Below are 19,616 nucleotides of genomic sequence, written 5' to 3'. Positions count from 1 at the left end.
ATTTCCAATAATTGCTTAAACTGCATTCAAAAACAACTGCTGGTTCCTGCTCTCCTACCCACCCCCACTATGTGACAAGAAACCTGCCTTTTGAATATTTAACAGAAAGCAACACAGTTCTCAATTTTCCATCTCTTTACGAGTTATGAGTTGTATCAGAGAAACAGCAAATAATTACCTTTGTGGGGGTCACGTTTGTGGCTGCTGTCCGTAGGAGATATTGGGAATTGTAAGCTGGTGATGGGTTGTAGTAGACAGATGGACCTGTTGTAGCAACTGGACACACAAAAGATAAAAACAGTGAGAGTCCTGAAATTGACAAGAACCCTAAATCTTTATCTTAAATATGTATACGCTGCCTTTAAAAACAAGAAACCTCAAGGTGGTTTATAATCCAACACACAATCCCACATATAACCATCTAAACACTCAGGTTTTCCCCCACTTCTAGTATTCCATCGTTTTATATGCAAGTGTGAAGATACAGCTTTAGTGATTTACTTCTTTGTATAAGGATATCACATGTTTTTCGTGGAGTATTCTTGTGTAGTTTTAAAAAATGTACAGTCATTATCAAACTCAAATAAAAGCAATCATTTAAAAAGTGTGAAAATGCACCCTCCCCGCAGCACTCACGGTAAGTTTTAAATAAAGCCTTAAGATTATGAAGCCAGTAAATGAAAATACTTTATATCTTTTTAATAACATCCTCCTCAAGGCAGCTTGTGATGCCTTCAATGTTTTTTAATTATAATCAGACGTCACATCAGAAACTGCACTTAAATTTCTCTAGGACTCTCCACCTCCGCATGTAGTTACCAGTTAATGGTGCTCCATGAAAGCTCTGTGTGCCTTGATAGCCATCTGGCATGGTATCTGCTGCATAGCTTTCGGCAGGCCACCGCTGAGACATGGTTGTATTAGAATTGTTAAGTTTCATCTCTTGCATCTCATTCTATCAAAAAGACAAGCATGGTCATTAAAAACTTTTGTGCCAACCCCATGCTGTTTCTTTTGCATCTACAGAACTGAAGAGGGAAAGAATCTAAAACAGTTTGGGAGGAATATGCTTGTATTAAGTCCTGGCTACATTGAAACCTTGGATTTCTCTTTTTTTTTTTATGAACTTCCAACATGAAGGCATTTAAGAACAGTTACTCCGAGTGAGCCAGAAAGTGACCAATCCAGGCAATAAAAGATTGTTCCCTCCAACCTCTTTATATCTTCCTCTATCCTTCGCTTGTTTCTTCAAGATGAAAGTGAAGGATCAAAGTGCAGTTGTACCTTGGAAGTCAAACAGAATCCGTTCCAGAAGTCCATTCGACTTCTAAAACGTTCAGAAACCAAAGCACGACTTCTGATTGGTTGCAGGAAGCTCCTGCACCCAGTCGGAAGCTGCTGAAGCCCCGTCAGACGTTCGGCTTCTAAAAATAGTTCGCAAACCAGAACAGTCACTTCTAGGTTTGCTACGTTAGGGAGCCAAAACATTCGGGAATTAAGCTGTTCAACTTCCAAGGTATGACACTATAAGGGAAGAAAAAGCACAGCCAACCTTTTCACTCTCCTCTTTGTCCTTTGCTTTTCTGTTAGCCTGTCTTATCCACTGATCAACAGTGTTTTGATACCTCTAGGGCCACCACAGCAACACACACCTTCACTGCCAGCGAAGTCAGTCTCAGCCCACTCCTCTTTTTCCCGTCCCTGCAATGATTCAATATTCTCTGGCTACTAAGCATGCTCAATAATCCCTTTAGGATTTTTCCCCTAAAGATTTTTCGCACTTCTGCAAGCACGCCAGTACAGTACCTCCCTCTTGTGTGAGGATGGTGTTATTATTAGCATTTGGGGAATGAATTCTGAGTTAGTAGCAGTGATGATGGCAATGACTGAAAATGAACCATGAACTGACTACTGTTGAAAGGTTAACTGAGCAAGGCACAGCTGTGTGCAAAGTAAAGCAGTTACAGAAATCAAATATATTCTGAACAGCCCAAATTTTGATTTTATTGCTGTTTTAGTCTTTAAACCTTCTGGAGTATAAAAAGCCATGAAATATAGTCTTTGCTATTACTTATTTCTTACAGCACACTCATAACCATGTTTACTCAAAACAGTGGTCTTTATTCCTTAATGAATTTAGTATTTTGGTGTTAATGAAGATTTGTACAAATTATCACTCTTCTCTTTTTCAATCAAAAATGGCCAGGAGTCTTTCCCCTCTCTAGTAGAGGAAACTGATGTCACAATAGGCTGCTTTGCAACAAGATTCTACAACTGAAGCTTGAATCAAACTAGCAAGACCTTTCTAGTCTGCTGCTGCTATAAGCTTATTACTTTAGCGTTTTGCTTTAGCGCTGGGGTTAATTCTGTTCTGATACATGGACATGAGAAAATGTTGCACCAGCAGACACAATGGAATTTCTCATTCTTCCCTTCCCCTTGCAGCCCCTGAACTCATCTCAGGCTACTTCAGAGGGTCCCCCAACCCACCAAAGAAGATTTTTAGGGGATGGGTCACAGGGTGGGAGAAGGGAAATCTGGGCATCATTTCACATATTTGTAAATTGCTGTTAAGTTTTATTTTTTATTTTTGAAATTGTATTTTCAGTAATAGAAATTAAACCTGCCTAAGCAAGAATGACTACTTCTATGAATGCATTTGTTTGCACCATGCTGAATAACTCAAAAGTAAAAGACAGTCTAGACTGCCAATGTTAAAATCAGCACTTTGACTTAAATTAATCATACTGCTCATAAGCATGATTACTCTGGAAGTATAATTATTTGGATAGGATCTTCTTGAACACTTGACTTATCCATCCTGACTTCGATTATCTAAGCTGAATAAATCACATCTATCCCCAGAGTGGAGTACAGAACATACACAGCAGTGCTCTTATTTACCTTTATGGATTCTACTTGCTGACAGATCATCTTAAGTAGTGATTTTTGATCCTCTGCCCAGCGAGGAGGAGTTTTGGGCGAGAACTGAAATAACAATAGTTAGGTAATTAGACTAACTGAAACATAATAGAGATTTTAAAAACAAAAACATTTGTTTGCCATACCTTGTAGCTTTTACTTGGAGACAGAGAGAATTTTGTGGGCGATGGGGTAGAATGTTTAATTTCCGTCTCCACTGGTTGGCTCAAATCATTGTTTAGGATAAGACTCCTTTCTTCACCATTGATTCCAAGTTCTTGAATTATACTTTCCAGCATCTCCTTAACTGTCTCTATGGATACAGGTAACTAGGACGAAAATTAAAGAGGGTGTGAATTTAGGGTGAGTTTAAATATATACATGGTTACATTAATGAACTGCATATTCTTCCCAGGTTTACAAATTATTGGTTTCAGAAGTCTGGGTTGCATCTAGGGCTGCTATTCTGCTCTTTCGGCAGAGTTCTACCTCTCCCTCCAGAGCAAATTTTTGTGACAGGACAAAGTCCTGGTGTGCAAGTAAAAATCTGTTCAACACAACCTTGCCAGAGGTGGGGGTGTCTGCTCCCCCAGGTATCACGGAATAACCCCACCACTTGACCTTCCATCATACATGTCATCTCTTTCATCAGTACCACACCGACTTGCATTTATTCGTGCAAGGTTCAATGTCCTTCCATCGAACCTGCTGAGCCACAGATTTTCCAAGGGTTTGGTGTCTCCGCTATGCGTGTGTGATGGGAAAACTGTTGAATCTCTTCCACATATAATGTTCAACTGTCCCCTACATAGCATAGCCAGGACTAAATTCCTGGGCCCTGCTTTACTGCGCTTGGTTAGCAGGCCTGTTGAGTCACACGCCGCACTGCTTTTGCAGGATACAGATCCTTCTGTTACTCTGCAGGTGGCGAGATTCCTGAATGAGGTTATCTCACATGCAAAAACCACCAAAAAACAACAACAACATCAAAATCTAATCGGACAGTTACGATGAGAGTGCATGTCGGATCTCGTCTTCAGTTTTCCTTTTTCTGTGAACCGTCCCTTGGAGCTCTCCGGGCCACATCCTGTTATTTGGCTTTGCCCAATGACCCACCCTTGCATCGCAGTGTTCACCTTCTGTTGTCAGATATTTCGGTTTTTTAAGCCTTTGTGCTTTTTTATGTTTGTACATATTTTATGGGCTAATAGCCGTAAATAAATAAATGAAATGAAAAATCACAGTAAAAATCTGCTCAAGCAACACTGGATACAACCATCTGTATTTCACTAATTAAACAGAAAATGGTCACTAGCACCAAAAAGTTTGCATAGAATTTTTGCATCTGAACAAGTTTTAATTCTTAGCTACCCATACTTTAGAGCATGTTTGCTTTAGAGCCACTATATTCTACTACATTTCTAGTAGATTTACTATGAAACCAAGTATTATATATCTAGACATATAATCTGACAAATGCTTTTTTCCTATCTAGATTTTCCTAGCAGTTTTTTAAAAAACACATTTTTAAACCTTTTCAGTGACTGAAGCATCGCTGCTGCTTTCATCTATAATTTTTATGAGGTAGTCTCTACTCTTTTTCAGAAGATTTCTGTATTCTTCTTGTTCTTCTAATGACAGACCATCATTCTCTATCTCTTCAGCTTTCCTCTGGAAAATCTATCCAAGAAAAGAAAGAGTCAGTTGAGAATTCAGCTTATTAAGTGTGCATGCAGTTAGGGCAGGGGAATCCCCTGAAGGAATGTAACACTTACCAGAGCAAGATTCCAATATGAGACAACATTTTTAATAGCTTCAAATGCTTGCATAGCATCGTCTGTTTTTCCATCCACAGAATCCCAAATAGCAAATGCTATATGTGCCTCTTCTTGATATACACCAACCTGGGAAACCTTAAAAAGAAGGTTTATTAATTAGTTTTATATAAGGAAACATTTTGGTACACAATATTTTACACAGTTTAATGATTTACAATTGTGTGTAAGTTTTGCTCTTTTCAAGGGAGGAACTACTACTTACTTTGTCCAAGATGATAACCAGATTTTCAAGTTATACGATTCCAGTGACAGAAATACGTTTGCAGAAAACATACTGAAACATGTGTATGGAACACATATGTAATATTTGACAAACTGTTTCTGCAAGCGTGTTTCTACAATACACACGTGCTTTTATATTTATAATAACAGCATGCATGTAGATACACGTATGATATGTTCAAATACTTCTTAACAGATTAAGTTTATGTGTCTAGCTAGATGGGGCAATTCATTATCATGGTCTATTTTTCAATCAGCATTTTCAACCATGCATGTAAGGGGAAGTTATTTTCATATATGCAAAGGAAGTGTTGAGAGTCCCTTATAGTCCCACCCAAAAGGCCTGCAGTTTCGCACTCTGTAAAAATTTTAAAATAAGCATTACAAACATTTGCCCCCCGCCCCAGTTGGCTTAGTGTATGGTGGGTTAAGTTTTCCATGGGGAAGGGAGACGCTCCAGAAACTTGCATAGGTCTTCCACCTTCTCATGATTAGCAGCAAAAATCTTGATGCTATTTGATATAGCCCTAATGAAAACACTGGAAAAGCATGTAGTAGAATTAAGAGTTTATATACTGAAAGAGTTAATGTCCTCAACAAGTTTTTTCTTGTCACAGATACCTATACAAAGCCACAGTTCAAAGCACAGTGCTATCAATATGCCAGTAACTCCAATGGCTACTTAGCTACAATGGAGATGTTCCACCACCACTGCTGGAGGCAGTATGTCCCTGAATATCAGTGGCTGGGTATCGTAAATGAGGTGAGTGATGTTACATTCAGGTGCTGCTTGCATACTTCCCATAGGCACTCTAGTTGGCCACTGTGAGAACAGGATGTTGGATAAGATGGGTCTTTGGTCTGATTCAGCAGGACTATTATGTTCTTCTTGTAGGTTCAGATAGCAAATGTGACATAGGTGTTTCCACACTCTTCTAGAGAATTAACTGCTATGATCCGTACCTCAGCAACCTCTCATATTTCATTATGTTAAGACCCATCATGAGCTGTGTTTGATGACTGCATGACATCCAAGTCAAATAGTGAGATCAGTTAAGTTCCACTTTCCAAATAAAATAAAATAAAATTTTGAGCAACACCTAGCTAGCAGACAAATTATATTACCAGCACATAATTAACATAATTCCAAATGTGTCGGTCTCAAAGTACACTAATGGTGGAAGCAGATAGATCTGCTGATGGTTCAAGAGTTGGCAAGTAGCTTTTTTGTTGCTGCCAGAGTTGGAATGTAAACAGTAACCGCTTATGGAGGTGGGGTTGAGTTAGAGGAGAAGCGGCAACAAGAAACGAGAAATCAAAGTAAGAAACTGCAGATAAGACCCCAAAAGCATTTAGAAATATAAAGACTACCATAGGAAGATTTGAGCTGCCTTATTACCTGAATATCTTCACTATGAAAGTGATTGAACAATGGGTTAATTGGTTCAGGAATACTTCTCTTCTTCTTGATTGTCTCAAGCATTGGCAAAACTTTCTTCCAGTAATAAACACTTCGTCCAATGTAATCTCTTTGGTCATAGAAAGAATTAAGATTGCAACCCTGTGAAGTAACATAATTTGAGTTATTTTAAATGTTAAACTCAGTAAATCATTGTATATATCAATGATAGCCCTGATGACACTATTTCACATTTCTCTATTAACGTTCAGAATTCCAGTTGTACATGCAAGTGTTGTATTTATTTATGATTTATTAGATTTCATACCCACCCATCACTGGAAGGTTACAGGGTGGATTATGACAACAGAATATACAATTATAAAAGCTGGTAAAACAGTCACAATAATAAGACAAATGAAACAATTCATTGAATAATTTAAAAAACAAAATACCTTAACTGTCAAAGGCCAGAGTAAAGAGCTGTATCTTCAGCACACAGCAAAAACTATACAATGAAGATGCCAGACACAATGACAGGGAGGAAGTCCCATAATTTAGGGACTGCCACAGAGAAAGCCCTCTCTTGGGCCACCATTCCCCAAATCTCTGAAGGCAGCAATTACCAAGAGATTCTTCTCTGGTGACCTTAACACTAGAGAAAGTTAGTAGAGATGGAGATGGTCTTTCAGATATCTGGAGCTTAAGTAATTTAGGCAGGGTCAGAGGTTTTCCATTGGTGTTTTAAAAGGTGGAGGCAACTACATTCCAGACTTGTCTCCCCACATATAATCTAAATACCTGCAATAGGCTGCATGGATCATACAAGGTTAAGAAATTAACTTTATAGCTTCAAATTTACTGAAAATGGCATCTTCTTACTTACTGTTTTAAGGAGACTTTTTGCCCAGTGCACGATCAGAGCTGGCTGAAGACCATGTTTACCTAAGGCTCTGAGGATGCTTATTTCATGTTGGACTAGAAGCCTCACTTTTGCTGCTGTCCCGGACCTGAAAAGTAACGTGTGCAACAGAAATGCATCAGCTGCGTAATGTAGTTCTTAATTACTAGTTTCTGCTTGATTATCTATAGACTAAAAGTTGTAAAGTCCATTCTTAACCCCAAAGACAAAGGATCAAAAAAGTTTTCTTGTAAATATATAAAAGCCAGCCATTTCACACAAGCTGTCATATATATATAATCCTTCAGCATGAGAAATGGGTATTAAAAGCTGCTATATGTAGTCGACAGCCACATGTCTATTGTAAGGATGACTACCCTAACCAAAAAAAGTCATACTTACACAGTTTGTTTGTGAACAAGAGCATAAACAGCATCCCACCAGGCCCTCTGCCTCTCGGTACAAAGTTGCTTGCATACTGGTAGTGGTAGGAATTGAGGCCGGTGCACAGTGTACTTGGTATTAAATTTCTCTTCCAATTGCAAATGACAGGTAAATATCACCCCAAGCAGAAATACCTGTTTTGCAAACACACACACATTTTAAGTTATACAACAAATTGCTTTATTAACTCAAATTGTGGTAGAAATTAATGCTGGAAGCATTTCCTTACTTCAAGGTCCAACATGCAAATCGATTCAGGAGCATTGGTCTCAAGTCTGGATGTTTCCTGAGGCAAGTGGAAAAGTTGCTTCAACCATTTGCGAAAGGTTTGCATGGGTGATATGGATTTCCACTGCAGACCAAGCCATATGAGGTGTTGGAGGCTACCACTGTGGGCTCTAATGGCACCTAACAACAAGAAAGTGCTGGTTCATTTCGAAAGATGCAACTGTGTGATACGACAGCAGAAGACAGTAAGCAAGCCATCATCTCATGCTAATATCATGTTAATTCCAAAACAGTTAACAATGTGAATCAATGCCTCAGCTCACATCCTGTACAAAGCAGGCGTTCAAAACATAGCTCAGTAGCAGTTTCCGATGCAGTTTTGCCAGTTACTGAGGCTCCACTGACTATCTAGATTTCTACAGACCTGTCCACAAGTATTCTCTGTTTAGAATGACCATCTACTGTGGTACATAAGCCATTATTCACTACCGCTTCTAAATACAACTAGTCAGAGAATTTAGCATCTTAAGTTATGCAAACTGCTTTGATAATCAAAGCATACCCTTATATGTAAAATGGTACACTTGAAAAAGTGAGTTCGTTTAAAGGAGGGGTGGGGGAACTCCAGTCCATGAGTCAATCTGGACCCATCAGGGGGTTCCATTTGGCCTGCGAGGTCATCTTTCCAAACCGTGCTCATCCATCAATCAGCTAACATAACTGCTGATATAAACTGATGGGTGAGACCCTCTTGGAAAACCCAAACTGCACTGATCTCTTCAACCTCCAAAAAGCATCATCATGACCTGGGCTTTCCAAAACAAACAAACAAACAAACAAACAAACAAACAAACAAACAAACAGGTCTCCTAGCTTTTGTGTGGAGCAGCAAAAGCTAGAATTCCCTGCTTTTTTCTTTGTTGCTGCACAATGCAGCAATCCCTGCTAGAGCTAATGCCTGCTTTATAGACAATGCCTTGGACAGACCTCTCGATCACACAACAAAGAAATAGGCACTTGCTTCCAAATGAATTTCCTGCTCTCCCATGCTCAAACAGGACAGCAGAGACTGCAAGGAATTTAGACGTATGGCCAGGGCAACTTATCTGCCAATCATGTGACACACACACACACACACCCCGTTACTGGCAGGTAGAATACTTCCCCTCCTGTCAAACTTGGTCTAGAGGCTGGGGCCAGATTAAGATATGGTCACTGGTGCAAAAAATGTTCCCCAGTCCACTTTAATATCTTTTCATGAGCTAGTATTTAAATTCACCTGCTTCTTCCAGTGCTTTTAATCTTGAAGTATCATGCTGTATGTGTGTATCTATTCCATAATATGCAATGAATTTATAATATAAAATAAATAAATAAACCAATCTTCTTACCAATATCGTATCTAGCTAGTTCTCCATATTCTGGTACTTGCACACCAACATTTCTGATATCATCTGTGCCAAGAAAGGAATTCTCTGTAGAAGAACCACTCCCAAATAGTGCATCAATTAAGGCAGACTGTCCACTCTTGTTTGCAAATGATTCAACAATCTCCTTGAAAAAATCCTGCTTCCTATGGCTTAGGTTTAGCAGCATATGTCCTGAAAAGGTAAGAGATACATGATTAACCAAAAGTCAAGTTTCTATTTGGCAAATATACACCAAATATCATATATTCAATGAATTTGTTCAATTTATGCAAGGACTTCAGCCTGCACAATGAAACTCCACCCCCCCAGGCACTCCCCCCACATAAAATCTGCTCCAGAGTATTGTAGGAACCCCCAGAACAAATTTGGGGAGCATCTAGGGGAGAAGGAGGTGGCAATACTTTCACTGAGTGAATGAAAGTCCGTGTGCAAATGAAAATACTTTGGAAGATACAACCCCTTGAGTAAATTTGTCAAGTCCATAACTTGAGTTCAGAGGGCAGCATTGAATGAAGTAGTTCCACTGGTACAATAACTTTGGCCACACAACAGAACTTCCCTTCCATGCCCTGCTAAATCTGTTCTGGGATTCCTTCAACCTTCTAGGGCAGATCTGGGGTGTGTGTGAGGCATATGGGGAGAGAAAGGGGTAAGTTGCGTTGTACAGTACAAGCAGAAATCCTTGTGCTAGTGGAAGTACTTTGTTGAATACCACCCAAAGAGTTAAGTGGTTGAATTTAAAACATTCTGTTCAAAGAGGAAATAACTGCAGGTTTGAAGACTCAGAAGGCAGAAAATGAATCTTAGTCAAGAGGACATATTGAAAAGTTATGCTGGGGCCTCTAGCGCTGCCATTCTTTAAAACCCACATTATGCTTTGAATTCTTAGCATTGCCTATTAAAGGTTTGTTACTTTTAATTTTAACTGAGTGAAGTCTTTACACGCTGCTTTAGAATTGCTACTAGATGTCCACAGCTTTGATTCTAAAATGAAATCTGACTTTGAATATTATTACCAGACTGGCTCTGTCGATCACAGGCTAACATTTCCAACTTCTCTTGTTCAGCTTGATCGCCTTTTATTAGTTTTGACTTTGGTCTAGGAACCTGGTAGAGATTAGACAAGTGTAAAGAATTCGCTCTGCAGTGAAATATATTATAACAATACTAAGCTTAAGAATAAAATCCATTTCTGTGAAGTGTAGAAATCATGTCTAGTACAATCATAAATTTTACATTACATTTTTGTCCAAAGTGCCAAGCTGAACATTTTTTGACTCTACATTGCTCTATGCCAAGGACAAGTTGAATGAATACAAACTTATTGCTTCTTTCTCAAGAAATGAAGGGAAAGGAATAGTATTTTGAACTGCAAGTCTTGCTTTTACTCATCAAGATATGGTGGTGGAAAGTCATTTAAGAACAGTTCAATAGTAATTATTTGATAGAGCTAACTTCAGAGAGTCCAGAGTAGCCTCACCCAACCTGTTGGCCTCCAAATGTTTTGGACTACAATTCCTATCAGTCCCAGAAATGTCCAGTGATCACAGATTATGCAAATTGTAATAAAAAAACTTCTGATGGGCACCAGATTTGGGAAGGCAGGGCTAGGGACTCTACCCTTTGGCTGGAGAGAAAACTGGCATAAGAGGATGATATAATCTGTCAAAGTAATATAAAACATCCTAATTATCACAGATGTATGCATGTACAAATAAGTAATAATAAATAAATATTTATTATTTATTATTTATTATTTATTATTTATACGGTGCCCATCTGGCTTGGTTTTCCCAGCTACTCTGGGTGGCTCCCAACAGAATATTAAACAGAATAAAATATCAAACATTAAAAACTTCCATTAGTGCATTGCAATAATGGCACACAGTGAAGCTAGTTTAGTAAAGGTGCCAGAAGAGGATGTGCATACATCGTGGCAGCAGCCACATTGTACCACACTATTCTCCAAGCAAGAATGCAGACAATAGTACGGTATACAGTGGTACCTTGCAAGACGAATGCCTCGCAAGACAAAAAACTCGCTAGACGAAAGGGTTTTTTGTTTTTTGAGCTGCTTCGCAAGACGATTTTCCCTATGGGCAATGTGTTGGCTTCCCACGAAAGCCAAAGGTGCACAGCAAAATTAATTGGCTGGGCTAAATTATCTGTAGACAGCAGATTCCTCCTGGTTTCACACATACTTATTTCCTTTTACCTCTAGATATGCAATTCTACTGAAAAGCATTCAATTTTGATTTTGTCCTTTTTTTAAAAAAACAAAAAAGCACGAACAGAACAAATTTCACCCCCCCCCCTGTAGTATCATGCATATACAAACACTCCTTGGCACTTTTAACACTGAAATCTACAGCACAAATACTATAAATGACTGAGGGCAACATGTTACTTGAGAAGAACTTACCTGAAAAGCTAGAAGGTAACATAAAGCTGCCAATTCTGAAACAGCTCTCCACTGCATTTCACTTTCCTGGGCCATTTTCAACAGCAGAGTTCCAGCATGCATGTAGAAGTGGCCTTTCATTTCCAGGAAAGTTACAGAAAGTTCATCACCTCCAGCTGCATGAGGTTTCACTGAATGGAGTGCATGATCAAAGCTACAAGACAAGTGTTCATTAATAACAGTAGTTTCATAGCTCAGCAAAGTACTGTTACAGAAACAGCAACACCAGTAAATACTTTTGAGTGGTTTCTTTACTAGTGGCTCCTGCTTATTGTTCCTCTGCCATATAGGACACATATATACACTGCAAATATGCAAAAAGCAGCACATGAAAGCAACTAATAAAATATTCAACTGAATTAAGGGGCTTTCGTGTGGACACAATACAAAAGCAAGGACATTTCACAATAAAAAAATGGGGGCATTTCATCAACTCTTCATTTAGAAGTGTTCTGAACTGAACAAATCAAGATACCTTTGGAGGCATTCTCTGCTTTCTTCTACACCTCTGTTTGAAAGTGTCATTACGACCAGATTTGAATAAGCCAACAAAAGATCCCGACGGGATCTAGTCTTTTGCTCGTTAGGTTTATTGGATTCCAACTCCTGTGGAGAGTCAAGATATTCCTAGGAAAAAAATTAAAATTAAAAAAATATTTTGTTTAGTCAATGTGTATTATGGCTCAGCCACCAGATCTCCAATGTGTTTTATTAAGCAAGATCAGACCCTACTTTGTGTACTCATTCTCTACTGAAATTCAGCAGCCCAAAATTAAATAAAGCAAAAATCTTACTCCGGGTAGACTGTGAGGATTTTATTTTTAGCAGCTTTATCAGGGATATTTTAAGCTATCTTTTAAGACACCAACTGAGCATCATTACCTCAGTGGACTCCAAAAGAGCAATGAAAGAGCTGAGGGTGTGTACAAAATGCTGAGAAGGACTTTTCAGCATTTTGCACATGCCCTCCGAAGAGTGAGGTTTGAGTGGCAGGACAAAAATATGCCAGTCTGCTTCATGCACTGCAGAAGGCCCTGAACACCTCCATGTGTTGTCCATGTTCTAGATCACTGGGGTGACCCACTATATTTTAGCAAGGCAAAATCATGAGCAGAAGGCAACTTTTTTAGGGCTGTTCCGCAGGTACTTGCATGAGTTCATGCAGTCCTACCCATAGGTAGATTCTAGTGTAGTTCTCAGGCTCCTCACAAGGTTGTGCACTTGAAAGAACAGCTTTTGACTTAGTCTCAATGTTTCTTATAAATGCTTAGTCAAATGTGAAATGGCTTTTCTAGGGGCTGAAGACACCTTTCTCATGAGGGGTATTTGTAGATGAAACCCAGTAAAAACTCTGATCAAAAGTAAGTTCTGTCATGCAACTGGATCCAATTAATAAAGAAAGTTTAAACTGGGTTTAGTCTTCACTTGAAGTTACTATAATATTTTCTATAGGAAATTACAAAAAGAAGTATTTTTACAAGTATAATTAAACAAACCTTAAGTGTATGTACAACACACGAACACCATTCCAAGCTTGACTGCAATGGTATTTTTTTCTCTGCTTCCTGACAATGTGCCACAGCAGCTGCAAGATTTTTGTTTGATAAGTAGAGCTTCACTAATCGAATGTTAACATAAACATCATCAGGTCTGGCACACAATTCTGACTGGATCAAATCAAGAAGCTGGTTCCATCCAGTCTCACTTTTGCAATCCACCAGACTCTCCTACAGTAAAGATAAAGGGTTGACATTTTATATTTATTTATTTAAACACAAGGCTTTCAAGCATTCTCAAGGAATAACATCATTCTTATAGCTTCTTTATATAAAACTGCATTACATAAGGAAGCTAGTTTTGAGACAATATAGCAATAAACATCTGAATCCACTACATATCTGGAAATGCATTGCAGTTTCTTTGAGCGGGGCTTTAAAAAAAAATCAGGAGTTTCTTAACTATGAAAGGAAGTGTTACATGTTATCAGGTTTCTACTTTTTTTGAGAAAACTAAGAAAACAGCAGGTATTAACAAAGTTACAACTACTAACTTATTGCCAAACTTTTCATACTGCCAATTTCATGTAAAGATTGTGTCCAAATTGTGCCCAGGTTTATTCTGTAAGATGTGACAATACTCAAGGTGGGGAGGGGGAGGTTAAGGTTACCTTTAGTCGAAAAACTGAAGGGCTTCCAGGGAAAAGCTTGGCTGCTCTGTCAACCCAGTATTTTGCTCTTCCATCAGTAATATCATTACTGCACAGCAGCTCTGCAATCTTCAATACAAGGTCTTTCTGTGTTGGGTTCAACTCCACTGAACGCTAAAGCCACAATTGAAAAGAAGTAGTACCGTATATATAGTTTAATTCTGTTTTTCTGTGACGCAAAATGTTGCAATATAGACTACCAGAACACATAAACCAAGTTAAAGAGGCTTATACAGCTGTTTAAAAAGATCACTTCACTGCCTTATTTGCAATGCTACTCAGGTGTAGAAGAATGATGGAAGAGATGCAGGTGACTACTTTGTTACCACACTTCTGTAGATTAGTGCAGCCTTCACCACTTCATAAACACAGCATTCACAAAGGACCAAGAAAGGGAAAGCCTTCTGGACAGGTGTGACATGCTTTAGCAGTAGAGAATGATGTTATGCTTATGAAATATCACAAGAGACAAGTATTTGTACAGATCAGAAACATGATTCACAGAAGTGTTGTTTTTCCTTGCCAAGTTGCCCTGTACCACAACACAGTCTGAGCATTTCCCAAGCTGACAAGTCAAGATGTGGCTAAATTCCATACTGTGATTCTATCACTTAGAAGACAGCACAAAATTCCTTTCATTGGTTCTGAAAGCTATAGGGGAACCCATCACAAAAGGCCAACTCAGCAGGATTCCTGTCACCTACTCCAAACTTCAATATTAAAGTGGACTTTTTATTAAGCTTATAACACATAGTAAGGCAGCGTAGCTTATGTGCCAAGGTGGGATATGAAAAAATCAGGTTGAGATCCTAGCTCAGATTATGGAAGAGCTAATATTCCCTGAAACTTATATGAGAAGTTGACTGCTATAACTTCCTGCTGCTTGAAAGCCCAGCTCAGATGATATGCCAAGTGTGTGTGTATAAAAAAATATTTCTTTTGTTTGGTTCTGAGCTTTCCAGTAAAAGGAAAGTTTATGAAACTCTAAGGTCTATCTAAAAGATACCAGAATTATGAATCAAGACCAATCAGAAGCTCAGCATTATAACCAACAGTATTCTGGTCAACATTTCATGCGTTAGGAATCAACAGGAAGTTCCCCTCACTATATTGACCTGACAGACCCAATTGGACTATCTTTTGATACCACGGAACATAATGTAGTAACCTAAATGACCTGTTAAGTGTTTCAGAATCATTCAAATTATTTTGCCAACTCTCTGTGTGGCAATCTGAGGTGGGAATGGCCAATTGTTACCCTAGGAACCCCACCCCCCATGGAATACTATAGAATTACATCTTGTAAGGGACAGTCTTGGTGGCTGCTCGACAACCATGCTTTACCCATGCTCAAAACACATACTTTTTTGGAGGCAACAGAAGATTTTGTGGGACTGACATTTGGTAATTCTATTGTTTAATTACAGCCAAGGCAGCAATACTTTAAAAATATTTCATAGCATTCCAAAATATGCTCTGGCAAAATAAAATATATCTAAGTAAATATTTCATATACAACAGCCTCTAGAAACAATAATGTAGAAGCATTTATTTTTTTTACCTTATAACAACCTACAGCTTTCTCTATGTTTTCTTCAGCTTCATAGAGTTGTCCCAAGAATTTGTGTGCCTTGGGATCTCTTTCTTGGACACTGAGATATGTAGATATGTACCTTTAAAAAACAGCATAGCAAGTTAACATAGCAGCCATCAATGACTAATGACATCACTCCAGAATAGACGTAGGTGATGTCAATGCATTTAATAGTCACGCTATAAATGTGAAATAGGAGCCCCAAGCTTGGCATATTTAACAATGCAAAAACCACAGTACAGTGGTGCCCCGCAAGACGAATGCCTCGCAAGACGAAAAACTCGCTAGACGAAAGGGTTTTGCGGTTTTTTAGCTGCTTCGCAAGACGAATTTTCCTATGGGCTTGCTTTGCAAGACGAAAACGTCTTGCTTTTTTTGCAAGTTTGTTTCCTTTTTCTTAATATCGTTAATACAGTTGCGACTTGACTTCGAGGAGCAACTCATAGAACGCGGTGTGGTAGCCTTTTTTGAGGTTTTTGGTGATTTTTGAAGCTTTTCCAAAACTTTTTCGACACCGTGCTTCGCAAGACGAAAAATTCGCTAGACGAAAAAACTCGCGGAATGAATTAATTTCGTCTTGCAAGGCACCACTGTACTTGGTTATGAAGCAACTGCCAGCGTTAGTTCTACATGGAACAATATAAAACCTGAAAATAATTATATATGATTAGTAAAAGCCAGCATTCTCCAGCCTGGGGCCTTCTGGATGTTTTGACCTTCAGCCTCATCAGCTGCAGCCAAAACATCCGGAGAACAGAAAGTTGGGGGTGGTTGGTATATGCCTATCAACACTTGTCATGCAGAGTTCTCTCATAAACAATTAACCAAACACAAGTTATTCTGAATCAGAGTAAAATCAATCATTGGAATAATTATGCATTTTAATGAATAATATTTCGTATTACCTTTTAGCCAATTCATATTCCTTTGTTTCATAATACAGCTTAGCAAAAAAGAATCCTTTCATGGATTTCTAGAGAGAAAAATACTTTTGTTAATGCTGACAGTAATTCACTTACATTTTGGTCATTGAACAGCCAGAATTTTATCTGCATAACTCTATCCTAAGTATTTACAATGCTAGAGTGAGAAAGAGCTGTTTCCAAGCCTCTTTCTAAGCATTTAATTCATCACAATAAGTTATTGTCCAGTGACAGGAATGAACCACAGCAAGCCTCTAGATCAGTGATTCCCAAACTCCTACCCCTCAGACCACCTGAAAATTGCTGAGGATCTTGAAGACCATGTAATAATGATTGTTCTACCTGCTGTTTAACAACTAATGAGCTGTGCTAGATGCTGAAGTATTTATTTAAAAATATGTTCAAAGAGGGTTCCTGACACTGCCTCCCTCACCAGTCAAGGCCTGGGTGGTTGAATGTCCTGTGACAAAGAACATTCACTGATCCAAGATGGAAGTTATGTGCCAACTACATCTCCATTACCAGCCTAATCAAATTAAGCTAATCTATGCTTAAATAATGGTTATCAAAAACAGTAAGTTTTGCAACCATGAAATAGCCAAGCATAAGTCATACTGATTGCCTTTTGAGGACAAAGGCCTATTCAATAGCACCATATGAAGATGCCAAGGCCTAATCAATGACTAAGATTGAGGTGTTCATTTGCTTCCTTACCTCTTGTTAATTCTGAATATCTAACTGTTGCTGTTTTCAATGGTGGTTATTCTTGGAAAAAATCACCCTGATATATAGTGGAAGGCAAAGAAAGAGGTCCTCATCTTGATAGGAAACTTTCACCTAATGGCACCAGTGACAAACACTGGGCTTTGCAGAAATTGTCAACTTTGCATCACTAACCAGCAGAGCTGAAAACTGCCAGGACCCAGGACAGAAATATAGTCCCTCCTGCAATTTGTATTTAAGGTAAAGGTAAACTTAACGCCTTGTGCCAAATGCAGCAGAACCCTGGAGTCAAAACCATGCTGGGTATCCACTTATGTAACAAGGGTTATGCTCCCTGTTGGCCCTCAAAATCTGCTCTAGGGATTAGTGGATCATCTGGAGATTTTGGGGGTACACAGGGGAGGAAAAATAGATCACCTAATGCCACCCTGTATTTTCTTCCTGCAGCATGCTCAGTACTTTAAGTGCAGAGTGCACCCATTATCTGCTAAGGCCCAGTAACAGCCTTTTTCTGTATAAGCATAAAATCTATCATATAGATACCACCATGTGAATTATTCAAAGCTGACAAGTAACAACTGTCAATTTGGTGTTTCAGAGAAGGGAGTGGCAGCAAAATGTATGGCAGCTTCCTATACTCAGAAACTACGCTTTCATTAAGACAGTCAAGACAACAAAATGCAACTTTCATGTTAGGTCAGGGATTCTTTTTTACTCCCTTTAGTTGAATTGTCCATAGCATTGCCTACCTATATGAAGAACTGCTCAATAGTTTCTGCAACTTGTCATTTGTATGTACCGTCAGGGGAATACCCCATTTGCCTCATGAAAGAAAGTTATTTCTGTGCCTTGTCCTAAATTAATTTGTTTTATGTCCATCTCAGGCAGAAATACTTTTATCAGAGAGACAACAGATCAAAGAATACAAAAAGAAACTAGACTATCTCAAGCTCTTTGCCATAATAATCCCACAAACCTCAAGAAAGAAAAAGCAATGATTTTTAATTAGAATTTAGGACGGACAACTTCCAATTCCTGCCAGGACGTAACTCACAACTGCTAAGAAGAATGGGAAGTGAAACTTAACCAAAGCAACATTAGGGGGTTTTTTTTTGAGGGGGAGAGAAAAAAAACTATACAGTTCAGTATAGGAATATCAAATTATTCATGATGTAGCACCTAGAAAACTGCAGGAAATGTTTTTAAAATACACAAACACATGGTTAAGTGTTCAATTACCAAATACTACTTCACATGAAATATGTTGGAAGAAAAAAACATTGTTTTTAATGAGGACAATAACCACTGGCCACTGTAATTGTGAATGGATTTTTAAAGCAAAAAACATTAAGGTTAGTTGAGCAACCTTTATGTCAACTATTTTTAAACCAGCATTTATAAAGTTTATACCACACCCAGAGGCAGCCGGCAAGAGTGCTATATGATGCCACAGTGAAAAGAGTACAGGGTTAAGAGGGCAGTCCTATATATGTCTTCTCAGAAGGAGGTTCCACCTAAGAGATTGGTTCGCAGACAGATCATGAACCACAACTGTCTGTTTACATTGGAAAGTTCACAATATATTAGCTGGAGGAAAGTCAGATGGGAAAGCCAACATACATTAAGATTACCAAGCACAGGCCTGGAGGTGGCTCCTGTCTTTTTACGAATAGAAAAAGCAGAAGAATTTGCATTAGACACTGGTTTTTCTTCATCAGAATTTGTGCAGTAATGCGAGGGTAGGGGACCCAAGACCCAGGCACCAAACGCTCCTAGGCACTCAGGACCATCCCAGGCCACACCCCTTCCCAAGCCACTTGAGTGCTTTCCCCTGGCAGAAATAGGCCCTTCAACTCTACTCTTACATCTTGTTTGCCTAGGAGGGCTGAGGGGTGTGTGTATGTTTGTGTGTTTAGCAGGGTATAGAAACCCCTTACTTTTGCATGACTGGGATGTAACTTTGTTAGTTAGAACATGGACATAGCCAGGATTTATATTACAAGGGGCAGCGTTGATGTTGCCAGGGGGGCAAAACCTCATTTAAGTATTTTTATTGATTTACTTTTTTAAAAAAATAGTTCTTATTAGAGTTTTTTGTGTTAGAAAGCAAACATAAAACAGGGAACTGTACTCCGCTTTCGATTCATACTTGACTTGAGCTGAACACGCCCCCTTTGACTACGCCCAGACAGAAGATGCCCTGCCCACTTTTGCATCTGGCCCCACCAGACGCTGGCGTGGAGCCCTCAGGAGGCTGCTTTGAAGGAAAGGCCCTTTGGCTGGAAGGTGGTCCCCCCCCCCATCAGCCCCCCCACTCCTGAAGCT

The 19,616-nt window shown here is 38.9% G+C and overlaps 1 protein-coding gene across 9 annotated transcripts in view; it reads right to left on the bottom strand.

Annotated features, from left to right (window-relative positions):
• RGPD4 (RANBP2 like and GRIP domain containing 4) overlaps window positions 1-19,616 on the bottom strand; it is a 36,369-nt gene that overhangs the window by 16,123 nt on the left and 630 nt on the right. For all 9 annotated transcript variants that reach the window (XM_082218500.1, XM_082218502.1, XM_082218503.1 and 6 more), the window contains exons 2-19: window positions 16,551-16,618; window positions 15,613-15,724; window positions 14,013-14,165; window positions 13,342-13,572; window positions 12,321-12,472; window positions 11,807-11,999; window positions 10,401-10,491; window positions 9,346-9,555; window positions 7,956-8,134; window positions 7,685-7,860; window positions 7,268-7,391; window positions 6,382-6,543; window positions 4,698-4,835; window positions 4,456-4,602; window positions 3,069-3,251; window positions 2,905-2,988; window positions 820-955; window positions 179-276 (exon numbers count right to left, since the gene is read on the bottom strand). In XM_082218500.1, the coding sequence (XP_082074626.1) occupies window positions 179-276; window positions 820-955; window positions 2,905-2,988; window positions 3,069-3,251; window positions 4,456-4,602; window positions 4,698-4,835; window positions 6,382-6,543; window positions 7,268-7,391; window positions 7,685-7,860; window positions 7,956-8,134; window positions 9,346-9,555; window positions 10,401-10,491; window positions 11,807-11,999; window positions 12,321-12,472; window positions 13,342-13,572; window positions 14,013-14,165; window positions 15,613-15,724; window positions 16,551-16,618 (2,637 nt within the window). The remainder of the gene's footprint in view (window positions 1-178; window positions 277-819; window positions 956-2,904; window positions 2,989-3,068; window positions 3,252-4,455; window positions 4,603-4,697; window positions 4,836-6,381; window positions 6,544-7,267; window positions 7,392-7,684; window positions 7,861-7,955; window positions 8,135-9,345; window positions 9,556-10,400; window positions 10,492-11,806; window positions 12,000-12,320; window positions 12,473-13,341; window positions 13,573-14,012; window positions 14,166-15,612; window positions 15,725-16,550; window positions 16,619-19,616) is intronic.

This window comes from Podarcis vaucheri (assembly GCF_965113315.1).
Source record: "Podarcis vaucheri genome assembly, chromosome: 4".
NCBI lineage: Eukaryota > Metazoa > Chordata > Lepidosauria > Squamata > Lacertidae > Podarcis > Podarcis vaucheri.
Note: the sequence above shows the minus strand (reverse complement) of the source record. Positions and strands in the feature narration are given on the sequence as shown.